The sequence below is a fragment of the Scardinius erythrophthalmus genome (assembly GCF_964197995.2).
Source record: "Scardinius erythrophthalmus genome assembly, chromosome: 23".
In the NCBI taxonomy this organism is placed as follows: Eukaryota; Metazoa; Chordata; class Actinopteri; order Cypriniformes; family Leuciscidae; genus Scardinius; species Scardinius erythrophthalmus.
In genome coordinates, this window is record NC_138243.1 from 26,606,984 (window position 1) to 26,633,690 (window position 26,707).

General features: G+C 36.4%; 2 protein-coding genes across 2 annotated transcripts in view; one reads left to right on the forward strand and one right to left on the reverse strand.

Annotated features, from left to right (window-relative positions):
- Positions 1 to 4,714: 4,714 nt before the first annotated feature.
- Positions 4,715 to 12,548, reverse strand: tmem167a (transmembrane protein 167A). The gene is made up of 4 exons (XM_081354492.1): positions 12,372 to 12,548; positions 10,796 to 10,905; positions 5,584 to 5,618; positions 4,715 to 5,488 (listed from the first exon to the last, which is right to left on the reverse strand). The coding sequence occupies exons 1-4, from the start codon at positions 12,372 to 12,374 to the stop codon at positions 5,418 to 5,420; spliced, it is 219 nt and encodes a 72-aa protein (XP_081210618.1). The 5' UTR covers positions 12,375 to 12,548; the 3' UTR covers positions 4,715 to 5,417.
- xrcc4 (X-ray repair complementing defective repair in Chinese hamster cells 4) overlaps positions 12,447 to 26,707 on the forward strand; it is a 36,174-nt gene continuing 21,913 nt past the window's right edge. The window contains exons 1-3 of the mRNA XM_081354491.1: positions 12,447 to 12,573; positions 18,955 to 19,097; positions 19,195 to 19,388. Of these exons, the coding sequence (XP_081210617.1) occupies positions 12,569 to 12,573; positions 18,955 to 19,097; positions 19,195 to 19,388 (342 nt within the window). The 5' untranslated portion in view covers positions 12,447 to 12,568. The remainder of the gene's footprint in view (positions 12,574 to 18,954; positions 19,098 to 19,194; positions 19,389 to 26,707) is intronic.

A 26,707-nucleotide genomic window follows, 5' to 3' on the forward strand; every position in this document is an offset into this window, starting at 1 on the left:
TATGCAGTCTACTTTGCAGAATAAGAGAATCTTGCTCCTTTATTTTAGTAATTGACATAAACACCCTGAAAGGTTTTGTTCTATAATCCATATTAAACCAAGAGAGCAAGGGTTGATTGGGTTCTCTGTAAGTGGGGGGCCAAGGGTCACGTACAGCAGCTTGAAATTGTTTTCCAGGATCATTTAACGTGCACCCCACAGTCTTCAAACGACAAGACCACTGATGGGCCAAATGCTCCGCTCACCAAAGGTGTGCCCGCGGGCACCATGGGGCACTGTCCTGATGATGAAATATGCCCAGCGCGGCTTCCCATGGAGAGAGCGAACGCAGCCCCAGAGGCCCAGCTGACGTTTCCAGCACAGATCTGCTCATGTGTTGTGTATTAAACAATTATAACCATTTCATCTGTGGGGGGTTGAGTTATATAACAATACACAGAGAATCTATTCATGGGAAGTTGCTCTGTAAAAGCTCCTGTTTCCAATTTAACACAACAAGGAGGTTAACAACCCTCCTGTACTAGCCTAAATGTATTGTTTCTCTTTCTGAGATCTCTTGCAAGAATGGTTTAGATTGCATCTATACTGAAAACGAGAGACCCAATGTGGCAAAACAAGTGTGCACTTGCAGCTACATAATTAAAATATAAAGTCAAGTCAAGTCAAGTTTATTTATATAGCGCTTTTCACAATACAGATTGTATCAAAGCAGCTTCACAGTATTAAATTAAAATAATACATCAATGTTTGTTTCTAGTGGAAAACGTCCACGTTTGGTGATGCTGATCAATAGTATTGTTGATTGATTAATTAAATTAAATATCCCCAAATGTCCCCAACTGAGCAAGCCAAAGGCAACAGTGGCAAGGAACCGAAAAACTCCATCAGGTGACCTAATGGAGAAAAAAAAAAAAACCTTGGGAGGTTCTTTATTGGTTCCGTGAAGAACATTTAATACAGCAATGGAACCCTTTCATTGCACAAAAGGTTCTTTATAGTGGAAAAAGGTTCTCTAGATTATTAAAATGTTCTTTGCACTAAGAATACATTTTTTTTTAAAAATCACTAAGATGTTCTTTTGGGAACCCAAAATGATTCTCCTTTATTTTTAAGATTGTATGTTGATTATACCATACGATGTCAGTGTGCTGACCATATAGGGATAATTCACTCAAAAATGTGTATTCTGTCATCATTTTTCTCACCCTCATGTCTTTCCAGAACACTTTTGTGGAACACAGAAGATATAAGATATATATATATATAGGCTATTTTTAAATGTCAAGCTGTTAGTTGTTAATTTTTTTTCTCTATACAATAAAGCCAATGTGGTCCAATATTGTTTGACTTTCAAAAATCATCTTCTCTGTCCTGCAGAAGGATGAAAGTCATAAAGGTTTGGAATGACATGAAGGTTGGACATTATTAAACCTTTTTTTATTGAATTAATAAAGCCAATCAGCAATTGTTAAAGTCATTGCGTCACTGCAGCTGCCATTAAAAGCTTGATTTGAGCTTTAAATTTATGAGACAGTTGTCAGATTTCATTGGTGATTGAAATGTAAGCTTATTGAACAGCATTGGAGAATTTGATGTTTCCCCATTCAAAGAGATAGTAGCTGCACTTGCATGACTAAAACAGCTGCCCGAAGGCGTTTAAAGATGGCCGCCGAGTGAAATGACTTGCCTAAAGGGACTTTGATAATACCCACAATGAAGCACACTCAACTTGACCTTTCTATTTCTCTCTACACTCATTATTCCATCAGATTGCCAAATGTCAAGACATGTTTATTAAAAACTAAATTAAACATCTAAAGCAACCTCTCGCTGAATTAAATATGCAATGGGATTAAGTCACATGTAGCATAAAACATTTTGCATGGATAATACTTGCTGTTTCACTGACTGTTTTTGAAAAATAGTAGGCAGTATACAGTCTATACTGCACACTATTCAGTAAAGTTAGCTATATTCAATTCTGATTATAACCAGTGTTGTTTAGGTGTAGCATCTTATTTTCTGTTTTGTTTTGTTCGGGATGAATTGAATTGACACGCGTTTGATATTGCTTGCTATCGACAATCCTGCAACACCAAATTAATTAGTTTGTACGATTTTTTTCTATCAAGCTTCTGAAGAGGAGCTACTGTTAAAGATCTAAAACGCTTCCCTGCTGCTTTAACAACCCCCAGCGATCGCTTTTAACATCAAGTGACGTCTATTGTACTTATGAATGGCCTTAGAAGACAGCGACCTGTAGCTCTGAAGTCTGGTTTTAAACAGGAGCAGAGTTAAAGTTTCTTCCCTGCTGGTGCGCTGTGCTTCTGAACCCCTTCGAGAGGGTCTTCTGCACTGACGCACGCTGCAGGAATATGGGTTAAGCTCCTCAGGGCAGGCCCTTGAAGTCATTTGACTGGATATATAAATGTTTAGTGCTTGTTAAGAGCAGATAAAAGTCTTTCCTGCTCAGTGCGAGGAGGACACCAAAGGTCGAGCTCCGAGATGAGTCTGAGACATCACTACACATATTTAGTCTTTTAACAGATAGTGTCGACATCTTTCTGTACTGGACAGGGTCCTTAAACAGTCTTAAATTTCGTTTTTAGCAAATTTAAGGCCATAAAAAGTTGGAAATAGCTAGAACTGCATGATTAATCGTTGAAAGATCTTGATTCAAATAACGCGATACTTCTTTTGTCACATACTGTTTTTCACCAAATATGTTAAGATTTGGACTACTTTTACACCATTGCCATGGGTTGTTTTTTAGTCCGCGGGTTTAAGCGACACCCCCGGAACGTGATTAAGCTAGTTTTGGCTGGGTTTTGAATAGCAATTGTGCTGGTTTTGTCTGGCAACCCTGAATTTGGGCAACTGCTATATTTCTGCTCTTCCATCCATAAGCGCCATCTACTGTTAGAGAGTGAATTTGATGAGAGTTTTACCAGGTCTAACAAAATATTTGAAGAAAGGAATCTCACAATAGCATCTCAACATATCTACTCACAAAAAAATAATAGTGATCCAAAGGCAACAGAGGAACTACAAAGATCTTAAGGGTGATGAAGGAGAACAGAGTTGTCTGTTCTTTGTTGTCTGTCTTGAAGTAAATGTTTTTACAATGGCTAATAGACAAAATCCTCACACTTTGATGAGTGATTTACTATACAGCTTTTACTTTAATCGCTGTCAAGCGTGGTTGAAGTTTGCACAGATTTATGACCTCAAACACTGCCAGAGAAAACTATTTTCCCAGTAACATCTTCAGTACCTCCTGTGTGAACTGACAGATTTGTGATCAAATGCAAATGACCCCCCAAAATCATAATTTCTTATGATTTGTTGATATTCTGTCACATTTTTAACGACTCGACATTTTAAGTTTAGCATTTTATGAGAGAATGTAGCCTACCATTTTGCTGACTGTGAACTAAACTCTGACTTGTGTAAATAAAGGAGCCTGGATACAGAGATCACCTTTGGGATCACTTTTGGCATTTAGCTCAATAGACTATTTTTGATATGTCTATTTCCTCTGTTTTTATGGGTTTCTTGTTCTAACAAAAATAAAGAAAAATTGATTGCAATTTAGCTGCTTCATAGCCCGTACGTAGCCACGCCCATTTTCGGCGCTGCTTGTTTTGTCTTCTGGTTTGTATAGAGAGCCTAAGTCCCTCCCCTTCCGGTCGACCACCATGGGACCTTATTTCGGAAAAATATTGTATGGTAGTGAATGGCGAGAGACAACAAATATTTAAATCGTTTGAATTGTGCCCTGATTTACACATATGATGTTTGTCAATTTAAATGATACATTTTAAAGTCAAGAAAGTTGCAGCTTGATGTAAAACTGCTGAGGTATAAGACTGTGAAAATACGTAATTACAAAGACTACAAACCCAGAAGGCGCACATGCGACGTCATACCTTTTCTCTCAATGAATGAAGCTAACTTTACTGAAGCTAACGTCTGTAATTTTTTCTATAGTCTTACATTATAATCGTAACGTTACGCTGTCATGCCTGAGTGTTTTGAGCCAGAATACACACATACGAGCAACGGATCTTGTGACGTACATAGTGCGAGACGAGAGATGTAGTTCATTGAGCGATTTTCACATAAAACTAAACGTTACTCTTCTGTTTTATGACAAACTGCGACTTTCTTGACTTTCATAATTACCTTTTAAATTGACAAACATCATATGTGTAATTCAGGGCACAGTTCAGACGGAATAAAAAGATAAGTTGTCTCTCGCCATTGACTTCCATACATATTTTTTCTGAAATAAGGTCCCATGAGCCGGAAGCGGAGGGGCGGGACTTAGGCTCTCTATTTCTGCAGTATGAAGAAGATCGTACGGATTTATGAATGAAAATCTTCCAGTTTTTTTGACATCTGTTATGACATCCACTTCTAACATTACAATGCTGGTGATAACTTTCGATAACTCTACAATACAGAACTACCGCAAAAAAAAAAACAAAAAAAAAAACGGAAGTTCAAACTAAAAATGGCTGCGTCCTTGTTTCTCTGGCGCTCAAGGTCTAGTGTTTTCGGATAAACAAATTGTTGAATACTATATTTTGACTAAAAAATAAATGCATTGATTTTTGACCCTGCACTTACATTTGAATCACCTAAATTTTTCTATTCACCTTTACAAAAAAAGCCTTATAATATTATTTAGAGATGCACAATATGCAGATTTAAGCCAATATTAGAATTTTCTTTATTATCACTGGTGATTTGATTTTTATTATATTGAATTCAATTCAACTTCCAACCTTTTCTCTTAAAGTCAAACTTTTACTATGCCAGATTCTGAAAATATTTTGTGCACATTAAATCATTTTAATGGTTGATTTGACCTATTCTACTGTATTGATTTATAATATCAATCATCATATCAGCTATCTGGATCACTAATATTATTCAACTATACAGACATGTCACCAAAATCAACATTTAAATCAGATTTCTGTAATAAATTCATTTTTTAATGCAAACTTCGCCACATCTCCATGTAAAACAGAATTAACAGATTAAATTGAACAATTTAACAAGCATGATATCAAGCACATCTGTGCGCATCAGATTTATCCTCAGTGTCCCATGATAAAACTGTCAGTGACAAGCATTTTGGCTCCAGCAACACACGGTACATCAGAACAGCTTTGGGTGCACGAGTCAATGACAACTGGAGCATTACCATGGAGACCAATAACAATTTGTATTTACAAAAATAGGTCCGGGAGGCTGAGAGTTGCCTCCACATGCATTAACAGAAGCCCAGTTCTGCCCGAGAGAGTCGAAATGTCGCCCGATCACACATCCTGTTCCCTGCTGTAGAATCTTATAGCTGTTCTTGGAAGTCATCTCAGCCTGCTCCAAATCCTCAAATGCTTCCGCTGCTACTCCGAAAATAAAATTGAGAAGGCCATGATGATACAGCAACACGCCACGTAAGGGCTTTTACGCTCACCTGAAAGGTAATGGTAAGATCATTACCATCAAAATAATACATCCGACTAAATCACAAACCGTACATGACACGGTATCTTTTATGACGTCACTTACCTATTCTTGCACATTTCCAGAATATTCCGAGAAATCTGAGGGCAAAAGGAAAGGGTTTAAGGTTAATGCTTGACCAGATATAATGTAAAAGAAAACTGAAAGCATATTAACAACATCAGCAGAAGCTCTGGGAACTGTCCACTGACTTTACTCATTTAAAGGCACACTATGCTAGATTTGTACCTTAAAGGGATAGTTCACCCAAAAATGAAAATTCTGTCAGTAATTACTCACCCTCATGTTGTTCCAACCGCGTAAGACCTTCGTTCATCTTCAGAACACAAATTAAGATATTTTTGATTAAATCTGAGAGTTGTCTAACTCCTCCATAGGCTTTCAGAGGGACCGAAACTTGCTGGCCCAGAAAAGTTATTAAAGAGATCGTTAATATAGTCCAAGTGACCACAGTGGCTTAATCCTAAGTATATCAAGCGACGATAATACTTTTTGTGCGCAAAAACAAACAAAAATAACGACTTTATTCCACTATTCATTTCCTTCTCTCTGGACCTCGTAGTGTTCTTGCGCTGCGCGTCTGTGTTGAACGTCATCACACACATGACCCGCTTCGGCCAATTGTGAGCCTACGTGGTGACATGAAACACAGACGCGCTACGCAAAAACACTACGTGAACCAACTAGAGGCCCAGAGAGAAGGAAATGAATAGTGGAATAAAGTCGTTATTTTTGTTTGTTTTTGCGCACAAAAAGTATTCTCGTCGCTTGATAAACTTAAGATTGAGCCACTGGAGTCACTTAGACTATATTAACGATCTCTTTAATAACTTTTCTGGGCCAGCAAGTTTCGGTCCCTCTGAAAGCCTATGGAGGAGTGAGACAACTCTCAGATTTAATCAAAAATATCTTAATTTATGTTCCGAAGATGAACGAAGGTCTTACGCGGTTGGAACAACATGAGGGTGAGTAATTACTGACAGAATTTTCATTTTTGGGTGAACTAACCCTTTAATATAACAGCTTTGAAATCATTTCGATGGTAAACGAACTCGTAGTAGGGCGAATCATCCCGATAGCAAAGCGATTGGCAAAGCAATGCAGGTTTGAGAGGTGGCGCCCGCCAAATCTGGTGAGAATCAATCACGACTTGCTTTACGGCACGACGTCACATACATCAACAACAAATGAAGCAGCCTCTATGGAGGACACTACCACGCATTTCAGACGTGAATCATGGCAGAGTCAACGAAGAACACGAAGAAAGCGCGGTCGGAAGAGACGGCTCTCCGTAAGTGGCATTTACGACAGTAACGTTAAATACAAGTACTCTAGGCGTCGCTGTTTGAGAAAAACGGAAACTGCATAGTGTGCCTTTAAATAATAATAATAAAACAAATACTATGGAAGTCAATGGCTACCGCCAACTGTCTGGTTACCGACATTCTTTAAAATATCTTTTGAGTTCAACAGAAGAAAGAAACTCATTCAGGTTTGGAACAACTTTAGGTTGAATAAATGATGACAGTATTTTCATTTTTGCGTGAACTATCCCTCTAATATTTAGTATGACACACTAGAAGTTAGTCAAGGGGCAATCAGTCTTACTTTTCAGTCTCAAATCAGGCCAATCAACATTATGTAGCTGATTTAAAGAAAGTTACGAACACAACAGTCTTAAAGAAAATAATGTGATGTCTAACTTGTAAGGCTAGTCTTCGCGCTTTTTGCAACCGGCCCCTGTGCAGGATTTCATGGCTTAAAATACACAACGACGAGTAAAAGAAAGCGCTTCAGTCTGCTGACTGCTTGTCTAGGAAGCGTGAAGCAGAAGATTACAGGGGGCAGAACTAGATGACTGACAAGATTCACCGGGGCTGAAATGTCATAACAGACGCCTGACAGAACCGAGATCTACGAGCAGACGGGCATCTGGCATGAACAGAAACAACAAACAGAGGTCAGCGAGAACATCCACTGTCAACAGTCAGTCCCAGGAACAAAACCGTGCCTCTGTTTCCCCAAATTAAACTAAGCCTTAACACACTTCTCCAGTAAACGCTCTTTAGGCTTCATACCTAACAATCATACAAACATGATTTAATGCTTGATATCCTTTGATCCGATCATTTACTTTGTGAGCTGCCAGTTTCTGCCCATGAGTACTTTGCAGTAATTCACTATAAATGGCAAAATGCACATGTTGGGAAGTGTGTCACAGTGAAAACAAACACAGTTACTGGGAACAAACAAGATTACGCAGTTTGAGGGGGGTGTGAAAACCATTACTTTAATGAAGCAACTAATTTGTCTTGGATAGCGCATGTGTTTGTTGAGATCAGATCACTGGATGTGAAGTATCTTCTTCATTTCCTGGTCCTGTCATTTGAAGTCCAAACATGTGGTGAACATCTTGCTCGAGTTCAACATTAGAAGATCGCTTTACCTCACACTCACAGATCTGCCCAAAACCAACAATGACCAATGACACTGAACTTAGATGAAATCAACTAGGAAAGGAAATAAAGGATGTTTAATTGTAAAATAGAGAGTAGATTTCTGTTTACTTTTTGGCCATGAGAATAAATTCCCAGAAAAAAAAACTAATTTCTGGAAATTAAACCCTCTTTTATGCTATTTTAAAGGTCTTAATTTTGTTTTGAAGGTATCCCACAATTTCATTTCATTTCATTTTTGCATAATATATTACATTGCAGCCTCACTTCTTTTCTCACAGTGTCTGGAACGTCTCTCTCTAAACCCCTCATCTCCAGAGCTCTGCTCTGATTGGTCAGATGGCCCAGACTGTTGTGGTTGGTCTACTCTGCTCTGATTGGTCAGATGACCCAGACTGTTGTGATTGGTCTACTCTGCTCTGATTGGTAAGATGGCACAGTCTGTTGAAATTAATCAACTCTGCTTTGAATGGTCAGATGACCTAGCCTGGATGCCAGCCGAACTTAGCCCCGCCCACAACATTTGAGGTCGGGAAGTTCGGTCAGGACTTGATCCGTTGTGAACCAACTATGCTCGAACCAGAGCTGCTCGGACCAATCAAATTGTCAGGGCGGGCTTTATACGATGATGGACAGATGATCAACAGTAACGTAATCATCCACATCACCAAAGAGCGCTTGGGTTGAATTCGTTTACAACAAAGATGCCGCCATCGTGTCTGTTATAGAAGATATCAACAGCGCATTCATTTTAAAAGAGGAACTGAGAACCGCGATCAAGGCATTTGTCGATCGGAAAGATGTTTTTGCCGTCCTTCCTACGGCATTCGGCAAAAGTTTAATTTATCAGCTGGCCCCAATGGTCGCTAAGAAGATGGGGCGCAATGAAAACCCTGTGGTCATTGTGGTTTCTCCATTGCTCTGATTGGTTGTAGGTCTATCCAATTGAGTGCAGAGGCATTATCTTTCCTGGTTCGGTTGAAACACGCCACATAATCACAGCCCAATGGAGCAGTATCAGACTCACATTCTGACTAGAATCTGACATCAGATTCAACGTCAGGCTACAGATGACCCAGTTATAATCGGCCCAGTCGGTTGTGACTTCCAGCGAGACGCCATTACCATATCTGAATTTCAGCTCAGGATCTTCCTCAGCACTCGATACAAACAGTGACAGTGGCGTTTGTTTTACCGTATCAATTCCAGCGCGAGTCCACATCCTTTGAGAGTGCACGCAAAATGGATTTGCTTTTGAAGTAGACCTGTCACGAGTGATATATTGTCCCAGAAATAATTGTGATATGTCACTGAATATATAGTATTAACACAACAGCATAATAATGCAAGGAGGCCTACACACTTTCAAATGACAATGAACTTTAATAAGAATACGAATTAAGAATATTTAGATACTGGAATTGTCAAAAAATAATAATAACGTTGAATAAATAAGCCTTTGCTAACAAAAAGTGCAAAATAACAAGTATAAATACAAAAAACAAAAACACACTTGCAAATGCACAAAAGGCACTTATATGGAGATTTTCCATCAACAGATTTTCTCCTGACCTTCTTTTCTCAGTAAAGTGAAGGGGATTCTTGAATCCACTGCTGCTTCAATGTATATCATTTTGAGTGGTTTGTTATTCAGTTATTAATCAAAATTTATCCTAAATATGAAATGATTTGAACGGCTTCTTCAAGCTTACGAGATCTGAGTAGTTATAGAATTACATGTCTGTTCATTGGAACTTGTTAAAACACATGTTAAAACATATATTTACTCTTCTAGCTGACCCTGACAGCCTAGGTCACAGGGGTCACTCAGGCCTGCCTCCTACGTGACCAACTCTTAGTTAAAGAATTTACTTCTCATCTTCAATCAACAGAGAATACTGACGAGTATTGTCTGAACCTCTAACTGAAAGTACATCTTATCAGTATGTTTTGGGAAAGTTTCCCGATCAGAGCTAGAGCTTGACCAACTCCAACCTTGAAGAAGCTGTGTATCTGTCTGTGTGTGTGTGTGTCAGTATCATTTGTTACAGGACCAGATCTTTGTGAGATGAGCCACTGGCACACAGGGGAGATGAAAAGACCATCTGACAGACAAACTGGAGTCTAGGAACTCAGGTTTGTGACCTCAAAGGGTCACTTTGTGGCTAAGCCGGGATCCTTGTGTGTCATCCAGATAATCAATGGAGATATGCTTCTGATTAACAGCCCATATGTGGAAATTTTCAACGTTTATCTATGCCTTAACCAATCGGAATTGTTCAACCTGAAATAATGATGTAGTTTAGTGACTTGTGTTGAGTATAATTGGAAATAATTGGAAATGACAACGAGATCCAAACTTATAGTCTCAGTTACAACTACAGTGTTTGAAGGCGGGGCAAAGTACAGACAGCCAATGAAAACCATAGGCTGGCATTATGCAAATTTGTTACAAACATACTTAGGTTTGCACAGAAAGTAAGAGTGGAATTACTGACGACTCATTTCAGGCTGTTCAAAATTAATAAAAAAAAAAAATTACATTCACAAACAGCTTTATTATATTACACACTGCATAAAAGGTAGCCTAATATCCCCAAAAGCACAATGGAGCACTTTAGTTGTGAAAAAGTGTTTTTATAAAAATTATAAAACAAAAGCAGACCTGTTTGGACAGCATCTTTACCTCTTCACCTGTCTTTAGGTGCTTAAAGCGAAAAGACTTTCTTACATCCATAGCATATTTCTTTAAAAAGGTCAGAATGTGTGCTATATAAATATGCAGATTACAGTAAACATACCCCGTTTTGTTCTTATCCAGCAGGCTGGGAGTGAGAGCTCGAATATACGCACAGGTGCAGATGAGCAGCAAGATAACCGTCAACAGACTCTGGAAATTAAATATGGCAGACTGCAAGAGAAACACAGGGGAAATGAATAATTATGCACTTATTAATGAACAACTAAACTTGTGAAGCACTGAAACAAGTATAAGAATATTTAATGCACATTTAGAAAGCTTTATTTGTTTATATAAATGGTTCAGCTTATTAATATTCTTTGATAAACTGACTATAAAAACAGTGATGTGTGTCTTGTAGGGCTGTCAAAAGATTAATCGCGATTAATCGCATCCAAAATAAAAGTTTGTGTTTACATAATATATGTGTGTGTACTGTGTATAATTAAATTTGTATATATAAATAGACACACGTGCTTGTATATATTTAAGAAAAATGTGTCATTTATATATAAAAAAATTATATTTATATGTAATATAAATTATATATAAATATATACAGTATATGTATGCAAATATTTCTTAAATATATACATGCATGTGTGTGTATTTATATATACAAAATAATTATACACAGTACACACACATATATTATGTAAACACAAACTTTTATTTTGGATGCGATTAATCTTTTGACAGCCCTAGTGTCTTGTCAAAACCACAACATTATACCAAACCATTATTTTTGGCATAAGAGCCTAGTATGCATTCACTCAGAGGCAAGTGTTGAGTACATAGCAAAAATGAATTAGTTTTGATTAAAAAATAACATGCAAAGAAAACACAACAGTGATTGCAATGAAATCTACAGTCATGTATTCTAGCAGAGCATTTACAATCTTGCGCATGATTTACAGTTATTTCTGTATTTTATAGGTAACAATCATAATTGACCAAATTGAGATTCAATTTAATTGAGGCATTTCACATAAAAAAACCCTGAAAATCACTTCCAAATAAAAATAAAGTTCATTTGTATATATATATATATGAATGACACAATATTATAATTCACAATATTATTAATTCACTCACTATAGTATATATACATTTTATTATAGTTTAGTATAGTTTATGTCAATTATTCCTGTGATTGTGAAGCTGAATTTTCATTAACCATTACTTCACCTTACACATTCGTGATTGCATTTTATGTTTTCTTTGCAGATTTCATAAATAAGAAATTACCCTTCTTGGTACATTTTAATGGCACAAGCTAACTTGAGTTCAAGGCCCATGTTCTCACTGCCACATCACACTCGCAGATGAGCTCAGTAACACATGTTATCAAATGGTGTGTTCAGCAGAACTCAGCCGTGACAGTTCAGAACGATCCTACACACACATCTCCCAGATTCACTGCATTCATCAACACGAGCTCTGCTTTCTGTTGTTTAGATTCTGCATCACATCTAGCTAACTTCTGCTACCAGCGTCTTCATTCTCACTGCACCGTTGACACATATATCACTACATTAGACAGCATGCGACGACATACCAGTCAATAAAATCTACCTGACAGCTCGTTTCTACTTCGCGTTTTTAAAACTATTTTAAAACACCAGTTTTATACTCACCATCTTGATATCCCCCGGCCAGCCAACTCACACTTCCGGTGTAAGATGGAAATGACGTCACCGGTACGGCAGCCTGGAAGCGCGAAGTGTCGAAACCCGGATGGCCAGAGAGGAATGAAAGCAAGTGCTGCTGCAGGAGTGTGTTAGTTACTGTGAATTAAAACTCATTTAACACACAACATCCATTTCCTCTCGGAATGAGGTGAGACTTTGCAATGTGATCGCGATATGACTGAGTTTGGAGGGAAATGCGCCTGTTTATGATAATTATGATGGTGTTTGTGTTTGTGTTCTGTGAAATGCTTATTAGTTTCCTTACATAAGCAAAACACAAGCTAATATTTCTGCATCAGTCATAAAATGATGCACCTAACTTAACGTTACAAGATATAAACAAGCAAGAAATATAGTTATGAGAATATGATAAACCAGCAAGAAACATAGTTATGAAAATATGAGAAACGTTTGTCTTATTTAACAGAAATATAAGAGCAGCATTGAAGAGGGTTGTGTTATCAACATTTATTTGACCTTGAAATCTTGTTTTTGTTTTGATTCCTTTGATCCCTGTTATTAGTAAAAAATAAATAAAAAAATAATAATTAATAAATAAAAGTTTAATACAAATTTGTGTTTTATTAACAGGACATTCATTAATAGGGCATTCCATATATATATATATACATACATATATATATATACAGTATATATATTTTATATATAAAATAGTATATTAATAATAAATGCATGAATAAAGTACATATATCTTATATATATATATATATGGAATGTCCTAAATGTATTAATTTCTTTGGCTATATACTAATGCCAATATTAGATAATATTGATAAGCCAATAAGATTTCACAAGGGTAAATGAGATATGAATTATTATAATGTGGTCACATGTTAAAAGGCATGGTGCACGTCTATGAACTATTATAGTGTTTCCAGCACAAAAACTATAACTATCAAATTTAACTAACTAACAATTTTCACCTGAGATTTGGAGCCAAATTACATGGGGGTAAAAATGACAGCGTCATTATTTTATTTTTTACATTGAGATTGGTAGGTCTATTAGTAAAATCTGTTTATTTTAGAAATCTTTGTTGCATTATATGCCAACAGTGATGGTTTTGACATGGAATGATCCATAAACACAAATTGGGATGTTGTATAAACTTTTAATCCTTTTGACAAGCACTTATATAAATGTTTGCAGCCATTTATTTATTATGAAATGACATCATTTTTGTCAGAAGCTGAGGTTTTTATCTTTTGTGCAAAGACATTTTCAGAAATGTATTCATGTTTAAGTAGCTGAGGTTTTTGCGGTCTGTGATGTCATACTATCATCACACCCGTCTGAACACACTGAGGCTCTTGTTACAGAAGTGACTATTTCCTTTTCCAGTGATGCTCTCTGGTGATTCTGTCAGTCTAAAAGTGTGTGTATGGACGTGCAAAACACAAGCCATTGGTTTCAACCATAGACTGTAAAAAGGTTTCAACAATCTCTTTTTTCATTGAGGATTAGCATTTTTCCATTTTGCATTTTTTTTTTAAAATTGTGGGACTTTTCCCTTTTAAAAAAAGACTTGGAGAATTGATTCATTGTGTTTTGCATCTGACCGCTGATGACTTTTGGGATCAGGAGATAGTACTCAATTCAGCAAGCCATAAATCTTTAGCTTTTGGTGGCCTATGAATATCTCTATTCATGGGTGGATACATTGAGAACATGTTGCTCAGATGCAGAAAAAAAAAAATCAGAAATATGCGAAATGTGGAGTGCAGATTTTTTTTTTTTTTGTCTCAAGAAACCTTTAAAGTCAGGGTTTGGCTCATATTTCTCGTTAAAATCAAACGAACATTTACGAAATTCAAAGTATATTTTGTTTGTTGCATTATTTTCATGACAGCTAAACATGTTCACCCCAAAGTCTCAGTACTATAATTAAAAAAAAAAGATAATAGTTTACTGTAATGCAAATATAATATATTTGATTTAAATTTAAAGCATTTATACATCATGGTAGTATTTGATTAATTTAATTTACTATGATTTAAAGGAAACTTTTATGTAATGCAGTGATAAAAATGGACTTTCTTCCCCATATTACACTTATTATAATTTGCAGGCAAACTGTGTTTAATTAAATTGCTTTTATAATAATTTCCCAAAGAAGAAAACAAATATGTTTAATAATTTAATAATTTTTAATAATCTTATTAAATAATCGTATATATATATATTTTTTTTTTTTGATTTATGGGTGAAACCCAGATATTTCTTCATGATTTTCACTCTTGAGATTTTAGCTTCCACAGCTGTGCAGGACAGAAGAGACAGTAAAACATTTTTTGTGCATATTTCATAAGCAGAGATTGTCAGTGTAGAATGTCAGTCTTGTTTAGACAAGAGGGTTTTGTTGAGTTACTCGTGACCATCTGTAAAGGAGCGCTTTAGAGTGGAATGTTTCTTAATTACACCTCAGTCAGTGTCGTTCACAAGCTCTCACATATATTATTAAGAAACCAATAATCTCTTATGACTGGTAGTGTGAGTTTGACCCTGACCTTCATGATTATAAGTTTTTGTCCATTTTAAAATAGTACAGGCTTACAGGCATTTCAAACAAATGCTGTTCTTATTAACTTTCTATTCATCAAAGAATTTAGAAAAAAATAGAATAGGTTTGCAAAATTATTAAGCAGCACAACTGTTTTCGACATTTACTATAATAAATGTTTCTTGAGCAGCAAATCAGCATATTAGAATGATTTCTGAAGGATGACACTGAATAATGATGCTGAAAATTCAGCTTTGCATCACATGAATACATTTTAAAATATGTTCAAATACAAAACAGTTATTTCATATTGTAATAATGTTTGTGTTTTGGTGAAATAAGTGCATCCTTGGTGAGCATGTTAACATTTAAAAAATCTTACCAACCTCAAACTTTTGAGCAGTACACTCTAAAAAATGCTGAGTTGTTTCAACCCATGTTTGGGTCAAACATGGACAAACCCAACCATGGGTTTAAAAATGTACCTTGGGTTGAAGTAACCCAGCATTTTTTAGAGTGTAGTGACTGAATGAATTACCATAATTATTCACTCACAAAGCCAGCAGCAACCCAAGAATATACTCTAACAGCTGGACTCTGTTTTCATCCACCTATTTTTATGTGATTTTTGGGATAGTGCATAAATAAACGCTGGATGGAAATGCCAAGATGTGCATAAATTCAAAAAATGAATTTAAAAAAAAAATTATCAGAAAAAAGACATTAGCATGTTATGCATAGCACACTATGATGGACGCATGTTTACCCTTGATGCGCAACGAAAAAGTCATGTGACTGCCTCAACAGATCATGTGATCAGAAAAGTGGGACAGCATAACTGGATAACCAGCGGACAATTTCATTGCACAGCATCTCGAATGTTGATTTGATCGTTCTGAAATGCCTGGGACAAGTCTGTGATCAAAATGGCTGGGTATAATTCCTCCCAGAACCGTCTCGCACGATTGTCTTCCCAAACAGCAGGCATCCGCCTCTGTACACAATAAAATAACATGACAGTATTTACGATGAGGTTAAAAGAACCACAGTGGCTTCCTCAATTACAGAAACTTCTATTTTATTTTGCACCAATTTCCCAGGAAGTGACAGTTTTGTTCTCTTGAACACATGGGATGGAAACGGTGTTTTATGTGATATTTCAAAGTCAAATTCGCAACTTTGGATGGAAACATAGCTTGTGACATTCATTGTTTTGCGTTCTCTTCTTCCGTTATCACAATGGCCCCCAGCTAATTCCTTATCTTCTCTCATTCCCAAATCCTATGTATGGAAAGTGACTTGAGATCTGCTTCACCACCTTCTAGAAGAACAGCTTTCTCTCATCCACCATTACCCAGGCCAGCCAGACGCCGCTGGAAAGATAGCGGCCGAGTCACGCAGCCATAGTCGCATGTTGGGAATATGGCACGTAAAACTTTTTTTGTTTGGATGAAACAGGGCTGTGGATAAATGTTTGGGTAATTAGATTGAACTTCTTGAGAACTGAGCCACGTCCGAACGTTCCACCCTGACCCCGTCTTGGCTTCTCAGCCACATCTTAAGAGAATTCTTTGTCTTATTTGTCAAAGCCGCCTTCTCATATTCTTATAGGCTGCATCTGTCATTACCGAGGACGAAAAATCACCTCTGTGCAGATGTTACTGTAGCTAATGAATGGCTGTCCTGTTCCCTTGGTTCTTCAGATACGGCGAGTCAACGACTCCCGCTGTTCCTTTACATTGGCCAAAAGTCACGTCAAAAATAGCAACAATTTGGTTAGTGATGTGTGACGGGAGAGAAACAGATGTAGACTGTTCACTCAGGGTTTTGGACACATTGATTATCAGTTTGACAAGCAAGCTAAAGTCAGTCAACACAGATATACTGCATGTTGTCTTTCACCTTTCCCCTCGCCGCTGCACATTGTCAGCTCTGACCTGAGAGGTCAGATGTTTCTCACACATCACTCTCTGGATATTGCTGACTGCTGTAAGGTCTGCATCCATCTGGTAATGGCCGACCAGTATCTAGAAAGCAGGTTTGGCCGGTGACTAGGCAATAGGCATTCAATGGATTTCGACAAGTTTTCTGACCTTTGCATGGTCATTTTTTGACTAATTTATTCAAGTTTTTATCTTCTATCCAGAGTCCAGAAAATCTTACACACTTTTTACCTTATTTAAATAGCTTTTTCACAAGAACTCAGTACTGCAGATTCAGTCTGTGACTATACTGATATTTTTTAATTAATATGTACAATATATGTACAAAAAAATAGTTAAATAGAATAATCCAATGTGCTGCTAAACTATTATGTACATTACCAATAACTAATTGGCATTAGATTATCATTCTTATAATTTGACTTAAACTACGAGACATTGCAGTTCCTCAATATATATGCTGATTATGTTATTGATCATTTATATAATAGTTTAGCAGCACATTGGATTATTCTATTTAACTCTTTACTCACAGGGTTCTCACACCGGCCGCTCATATTATGTGGGCCCACGATCACAAACTCATCAGTTTTGGGTCACTAAACAAAGGTAATTGGCTTATACCTTAGACGGTCGCATTCACGCGTACTTTATCTAAGATATTTTGTATAGCCACCTTGGTTGTATACACTGGAATTAAAGTAATGTTTTCTTTAGTCAGAGGTCATGACCACTACTACAGATATACAGTAAGCCGACCAATATTACTTCTCTGATAGCTTTGGTTTGGTCATGCCATGGTGTCCCACGTACACTTAACTAGAGTAACATTACATTAAACAGAGGTAAGACTATTTAGGATGGTCGAGCTACATTTTGCTGTCCTAAACGGAAATTCCCTTTTTGTCTTTACATCCCAAGTACACTTGATCTTGGGCCAAATATTAACCAGAACTCTAAAATCGCAGTTGGTGTGCCCTATGCTCCACTCAAAACTGGACTCTAGTCCGTCACTAATCTGGCGCAGATTTGCGGTAACAATGGATACAACTTAATCTACTAAAGTTAATAATTTCAGAGTAAATCAGAATAAATCCAAATGTAACAATTTATTATGTCAGGTAAATGTATCATGCCAAATTACATGATCAGTTCAAAGATAATAAATACAAAACATCAAATGCTCTGGAATAAAGAGAAAAGATGCAAACCTGACATTAGAAAATACTTGATGCTGAGTGTCTTGAGCACATTCAGCATCACAGGCTGCATGCTACAAATCGCCCCGAGCCTCTTGATTCATTTCTTTATATACTCAGACCAAGAAAGAAACCTAAACATGTACTAACAATGGGAATTTGCATTAATCACGGTCTCCAGAGTTTACACCTTTTGAGGACAGGATGTCATTTGCATGAAAGACCCACCCTTCTCTGTAAGCAAGATATCTCTAAACTCTTAAAAACTTCATTACCTTTTGGTTTACTACTTTGGCGATGAGACCTTTGTACCAGTCGCACCGAGACATTTCAAAGGATACCAGACATGTATAGTGTTGTATGATAATTCTTCACATTAAACCATATAGATCTTTGGGTGAATTTCAGAGGATCTCAGCATGATAGAGAGACGAGATGGGGAAGGGAGAGAATTGTAAATTGGGAGGTGATCAACTCATGTGTGATCGTGTCTCGAATGGGGATGTTAATATAGCAAGAGAGTTCAGATGTTAGTTCAGAATTTCCTTTGTTTTCTCAGAGAGTTGCCCTCTCTTCCAGTTCTTCCAGTTTTTCCAGTCTTACACGAGCAACAACTTAATCTACATTTACATCTAAATTTACGCCAAAAGTTTATACTTTCAATAGATGTAAAATTAGATGTAAAAAAAAATTCAAATTAACCATATATTTTAAACAATATACTTATTTTTGGCAGATGCAGATACTTTTGAAGTTGTTGAATTATGTCTGTTCATTTTCACAGATGTAATGAATGTTATGTACTGTCATAATTGTTTTTTGTGATTTAGCTCTGTGTGATGTTATTATGGTCATGTTTTCTGCAGGTGTCGTAGCACTAGTGTGCGTCAGATCTCCATTTCCTCTGAGCCTCATCGCATTTTCTTTCTCAAGCTAGAGTGGGCTGAGGATCTCGGATCCGGCTTCATAATCCTTCTGTCCGATGGCGTCTCTGCGTGGAGTGGTGAAGGTAGGAAGTCAAATGATCACATTTAAATGACATAGACATCTTTCAAAACTGCTTTTGGTTTCAAACCACATGCCCTTTGCTGGGGTTGATTGGTTAGTTTCAGAGGAGGATGTGTCCCGTGAAGCTCAGGAGATGGAGCTGGAGCGAGAGCGGTATGTTGGTGACCTGCACCTGGCTTTGACTGGAGAGGGCCCGGCTGCGGAGGGGGAGTACAACTTCCAGCTGACACCTGAGATACCCAGAAGCCCCCGGCTGCAGCTGTCTTATGAGAAGGTGCAGAACGACATCTCGGTGAGTGGCACGCTGGACAGAGTGATGTAATAGTCTCACTGATTGACACGCGCTTGCCCAGTGTGCAGACAGGGTTCAAAATGAACACTCGCAGAGCGGAGCAGCAAATGCAAAAAGTTGGTCGGGCTTTTGATTAAAATATTCCCCAATATAATAAATGCGGAGTGAAATCCAGTATGTGACACAAAGTCACAAAAGTGAAATAATTCCATTTCAATAGAGATAAAAGTTTTTTTCAATAGAGATTATTTTTCAATTAAAATAAAGTAAAATACTTACTTTTGGCTGGTAAGAGCTTTTCATGTGGGGTAACTTTTTCTCAACGTCTGCCTTTCTGTCTGTGTCCATCCATCCATCCATCCATCCATCCATCCATCCATCTATCCATCTGTCCATCCATCCATCCGTCCATCTGTCCATCCATCCATCCGTCCATCTGTCCATCCATCCATCCATCTATCCGTCTATCTATCTATCTATCTATCTATCTATCTATCTATCTATCTATCTATCTATCTATCTATCTATCTATCTATCTATCTATCTATCTATCTATCTATCTATCTATCTATCTATCTATCTATCTATCTATCTATCTATCTATCTATCTATCTATCTATCTATCCATCCGTCCATCTATATCAAAAAAATGTCTATGTATTTGTTAAATTTTATTTATTTCAAATTTTGGATGGATGGATGGATAAATAGATAGATAGATAGATAGATGGAAATGGATAGATAGATAGATAGATAGATAGATAGATAGATAGATAGATAGATAGATAGATAGATAGATAGATAGATAGATAGATAGATATTTTTATACATATTTATGAGATGCACAAATTGTTAAATTCATGTTTGATCATCTTTTTTGTTTGTCTGTTGCTTGTTCGTTCTGTCGTTCATTCATTTGTTCATTTATTCATTACTTTGTCTCGACCATTGGTCTTGTTCATCTTCATGAACACATCTATTGAATCTGTCTGTTCTGATTCTGTCCATCAATTTTTCATTCTTTTGCTTGTTCATGCTCTTGTTCGTTCGTTTTGTTCATTCCACGTCTCTCTCCTCCATCGGTCTCGTTCCTCTATGGGAACACATCTGTTTCATGGATGAGGGAAGCACTGTGCGATTTCAGCTTGCTTGAGGCTCTACTGCACTCGTGATTGGCCAAAATCACTCTCAACACTTAACCATTCCCAGAGAACTACTGCTCTTTATGTCAGGCTTTAAAGGAGGTTCCCCTCGTTTGATCTCGTGCCAAGCTCAAGGGTGCCAAGAACTCCAGTGTCTGGGAAGTCTTCGCTAAACTCTAACGTCAATACATAGATCACCAACCGGATCCAAGTATGTTTTTTTTTCACTCTACTGCATTTGTTAATGTTAAATTTATCCATCATTTCCATCTGTGTAGTGTGAATGTAGCAGAAACGGCCTGTTTGTAGTGCAATTGTGCAGCATAATTACTGAAGCCTGGAGAAAGATGAATCTGACATAAGGTTTGCTTTGTCTAAAACGGGTCTCAGGAGAGAATTCCTTCACTCTGAACGTCTCGTTTCGAATTCAGACCTGTCTTACATTGAAGCCAATTTTGCATGCTCATTATTAATGGATTAAGTGGGGGAGCCTCTTTAACATGAGATGTTTTCAAGTAGTACTGGAGATGGACAGATGCGCTATATATGGATAGACAGGGCTCCAGACTGTGACCTTTTTCTTGCCGGTGCAACAACACTTTATTAGAGGTCACACTCGTGCCACCACCACGTTGCCGAAATGATAAGTGCTGCCATTTCTGTTGCATATGAAAAACATCAAAATGAAATGTAAGTGGAATGAAACCGCGCTTCTCGTTTGAGCTGCGGACCATTTATCAGCACAGTCAGACCAGCGCAAGCTCAGAACAGGTTTACTTGCGGGCCAATCTTGATCATGCAATCCGGCATTTCAATTCGCAGCATTAATAATAATATTGCTGCTAGATCTAATGAGAGGCATTCAAATTCGGTGCAAAATTCTTCGTTAATAAACCATTGATATCATATCATACCATATAGCACTGACATGGAAACTAGGAGAAACACTGTGCTATGAGTAAATGGGTTATAGAAGGCTTTTCAATCGACAAATCACAAACATTCACCATGGATTTAATGTTGCAATGCTAACTGTAGCCATGGTATTGTGGAAGAAATAGTCAAATATTTTTACATTATTCATTTCAGGGTTCGTACAACCTTTTGAGAGTGAAATTCGAGCATTTTTTAATGCTTTTTTTAAGCATCCAATTTAAATGTTATTTTTAATGTGATGATCAAATTAAAAATATATTTTTTATTTATTTAAACGATTGTTACATGTTACCGTTGTTAATAAAAGTTAATTTTTATCTGCATCTCAACTCAAGCTTTACTGTCAAATGTGCTAATAAACATGTAATATTAAAAGTTACTGCACTTATTAATGCAAAATAATAGTCATTTTATTATTAAATTACCTTTATGATTAAAAATCCCCCCCAGCGCCACCAAATGAGGTGCTGGCGCCTCCATCTGTAGGACTTAGCGGCACCAGTGCTACGGCTCTCAAATGGTAGTCTGGAGCCCTGATAGAGAACTATCATAGACACATGGGAAGTGCTCCTGTGACTTGTGCTAAAGTACAGAAACAAACCCTAACACCCTGGCCATTCACATTCATTTGGCAGTAAATACATGATCATTTGCACTTTATACTTTTCTATAGCATCTACACGCCATTTCCTTACATTTCTTATACGCTACTGTTCAAACTTTTGGGGTTGGTAAGTTTCACAAAAGTTCACAAAGTCTGCATTTATTTGGTAAAAACAGTAAAAACTGTGATTTTGAGAAACATTATTACAATGCAAAATAAAACAGTTAATTAAGTATTTTAAAATTAATTTATGCAAAGCTGAATTTTCAGCATCATTACTCCAGTCTTCAGTGTCACATGATCCTTCACAAATCATTCAAATATCAAGAAACATTTCTTCTTATTATTATTATCAATGATGAAAACAGTTGTGCGGCTTAATATTTTTATGAAAACTACGAAAGTGTTTTTTTTTTTTTTTTTCAGGATTCTTTAATGAATAGAAAGTTCAAAAGAACAGCATTTATTTTAATTAGAATTTTTTTGGAACATCAGTGTCTTTACTGTCACTTTGATCAATTGAGTGAAGGCCGGAGCAAAAGCACAACAATATGGAAATGATTTTGATAAAAATTATAATGAAATAGACTGTATTGGAAAATGTAAATGTCTCCTGAATTTTGATGGCTAAATGGTATTTCTGTCCTGTCCCTCTCAGAACAGACTTGTGGCCCATTTTTGGGTCGTGACCCTCCAATTAAGAACTGATATATAAAGAGTGCAAAAGTGTTGTAGTGTAAGTTGTTTTGTAGGCTTGAAAATCTGTAAAATTGTTAAATTATCTGTTATTTTCTTAAATTTCACTAACACCCTATTGCTCAACTCGACAGACGTAATCATGTAATTTTCAACATTAAGTTATTTCTCTTTTCTTTTTCGTTTTTGCTGTCACAGCAGAGGTGACTAATGGAAATGGCAATTGTCTATTTGGGAAAAGGGAAACTGACCCTCGGCAAGAGAGGGAAGTTTGGCCAAATGCGTAATTTTGTGTGAAAGAGTCGTCATTAGGTTGCTTGTTGACATTTGTGTGGACTTCTGTAGCATTGAATATTGCTTAATATTATAACAACCTGCAGTAATGATAGCAGTATTATAGTTACAAAAGTGACACAAAAAATCAATATCAAATAAATGCTGTTCTTTCGAACTTTCTATTCATCTGCGAATCGTTATTTCCACTAAAATATTAAGCAGCTGTTCATATTATCAGCATATTCCAATGATTTCTGAAGGATCATGTAGTAATGATGCTGAAAATTCAGCTTTGAATCACAGGAATAAATTACGTTTTGAAATATATTACAGTTATTTTCAATTGTAATAATATTTTTACTGATCGAATAGATCAAAAGTTCTTTAAAAACATTAACATTAAACATACCGACCCCAAACTTTTGAGCTGTGGTGTGTTATGTTTAAGTGCACTGAACTGTGGTTATGAATTAGGCTAACAGAAAGCTCCAGCTGTCCTCTTCTTGACTTTTGAGTGTGTTTAGGGCTTCTGTAGCTTCCCACAAGCATGTCTGAGCTCCCACGCTATAGTTTATCCATTATTATGCTCTTGAGTAAAGCTGTTTTGGACATTTGACGGTTCTCTGCTTCCTTGGCTCCAAGTACGCCTTAAAAATCTGGACCAGCGCTCAGTGTTATTGTGCCAGTGTTAGGTTTTAGTAAATATTTGAGGTAATTAATGGACTGCTGAGACACAATCGTTCTGTTTGATATTAAATATGACCATATCGAACAGCTTTTATCATGGCGGTGCTTTTAAAAGTCTTCAACCAAGTTTTTATTTTTAGCCGTAAAGGCGAGCTAAGCTATGCAAGCAAGACTAAGGCGAGCAAACCCCTAATATAAGTATTAAACTTTTTTTGTACTTCAGACATGAATGATCCGTCAAATCTTGCAGCTTGTTGCTCCTTAAGGGAAGTTACTTTCTAAGTAACGACAGACTGTTATTTGTTTGCGGTTTTCTTCAAGCTTCCAGTGTGGTGGTAAGACACAGCTGCAGTGTTCTTCAGTGCAACAGCTGACAGAAAACCCTTAAAGAGTCCCGTGCAAATGTTCAGGTTTGGGGTTTGGAAAAGCAGGTGTTTGGCCTGCCAGGACAGCTCTGACACAAGCGTTTGAAGACGGCACTTTCATTACAGTAACCCTCTAAAGACTTACGGACACCCTGACTTCTGTTTCCTAAAGCATGTATTACTCCTTCACAGATGTTCCTTACCGGTGGGCCCAAATACAAACAGGCATTTTCTTGAACAGCCGAGGTTGCACGTCGTGATGACATAGTGGTATTCCTACAATGTCAAAAGTTTATTACACATTTCACTAGTAATGGTTGGCCAGATTTGGAAAAGAAATATGATAAATGTCTATAATAAATCATTAAAGGGCTATATCATGGTAAACTGTTTTAATCACTCTTTTTAAATAATTCAATATACTATACACAATCTAAAATATTTTAGACTTTAACAATAACAACCAAATCTACACTCTGACCATTTATGAAAAATAAGCTGCAAATATGGTACATTATAGTCAAAATCACGAGCTCATTACTATAAGACATATATAACTATACAGATGATTTAAAATGGTAACCTTTTTTATTTATATATTTTTTTATTTATATTTTTAATGTTATAAACGTGTGTGTGTGTGTAAAATATATATATATATATATATATATATATATGTGTGTATATATTAAATAAATATATTTTATAATAATTTATAAAAAATAATGTTTACTAGTGTTAAAGAAAGTTACTACAAAACATACACACACACACTGTTTGGAATAATCAAGATGAAATAATCATGATAATAATTTTTTTTTTTTAAAGAATTCTCTTATGCTCACCAAGGCTGCATTTATTTGATCAAAAAAGTAAAAACAATTATATTGTGAAATATTATTACAGTTTAAAATAACTGTTTACTATTTCTATTTATTTTAAAGAATAATTTATTCTTGTGATGCAAAGCTGAATTTTCAGCATCATTCCTCCAGTCTTCAGTGTCACATGATTCTTCAGACATCATTCTAATGAGATATATAACAACACACCTGTATACTAATATACAATGTAATTAGCTTATATAATATATTTGTATATTGCTTTTTTATAATTTAGCCAAAAATTCGGTTTATTAGTGTTATAGAAATTTATTACAAAACATTGCCTTTTTCGGTTAAAAACAGATGTGCAGTGATGTAAACGCTTTGATGAAAGAACATCAGTTCCCATGGCCGCTGCCAGGAGCACATTTTCCTTACGGAGTTGGTCCTGTAGCTCTTATCGTGCCGTGATAGGGCACACGGCCGCTCCGAGGTGGCATGAGGTGAGGTTGGTGAGGAAATGAGGATCTGATTGGTTTGAATTGGAACAACCATGTGCTTAAATGCTTACATCTGTACTGAAGTATTTGATTTTTGGAGTTTCTCATGGTTTCTCAGACAGATACTAGTGCCAAATTAAAAATGATATGATCCGGTTTACTCAAATAATCCAGCAAGTAAACAGCAAACATGAGGGATTTTAAATGTTTCCATGGGTTGGGTCTCGATGCCTCCACATCTTTGTAAATGCTGTAATTGTTATCAGACCCACGTTAAGGGGGACTGCTTTTTTTTGCTCTTGTTTCCTTCGCTGTTAATTGTTTAGCACTTCTCATGTGTTGACGCTGAAGCGAGTCTTTTTGTGGCACATGTGGAAGCGCTCCTGGCAGCGCGTGGAAGATCACAGCTGTAAACTAGCTTGACACTGATGCTCTGCATCCCTGAGCTGGGCTACACAAACTCTTTTCCAACACATGTGGATGTGTTTAAACTGAGCCGTCATCAAGTAAACGGTTCTCTTCACAGTGACACCGTTGAGAATTGCTTACAAAAAAAAAAGTGTATACACGTGTTATGTTTATTAGTCCATTTCTTGATAATGGTATGTATTATTTTCGAATGTATCGGTATTTAAAATAATTTCATTTCACTATACATACAGTGTGTGTATATGTATATATATATATATATATATATATATGCATGCAGTGGTGTTCTGAAATGAGGAGGCAAATTCCTCTTTTGTGTGTGTGTGTGCGTATATAAATCATATGTACATTCATGTCCCAGTTATATCTACACTTAATGTTGTCATCTTTTCCTGGTTAAATAAACATTACATTACATCAAAAAAATATATAATAATAAAAGAAACCTATTTGGATAAAACCAAATAAAACCAAATTTATTTTTTAACAGTTTGATTAATTTTCTATTTATTAAAACCAAGTACAAATCTAATCAAGTAGTGTTTTTAGGCATTTTGACTTTTTTTTTCAAAATAATAACTAAAGGCAGTAACAATTTAAACAATATATGATGTTCAGCTGTCCCTTTTAATAGTCAATTTATTTTCGGATCATCAGTCATCAATCTCGGTAAACACTTACAGACACGGAGATGTAGGCCTACCTTTAACTTCAGTTATCATGTTTTCAGGCCATTTCAAGTTTGTTTTTGGCATGATATAAAGTGGTAATTTCTAAGTAGCTGAGTTGTTTACTTACTTTTTAATTAGTTTTCCCATCAACGCCATCATTTTGTTCATTCTCGATCACGCACGAAAACA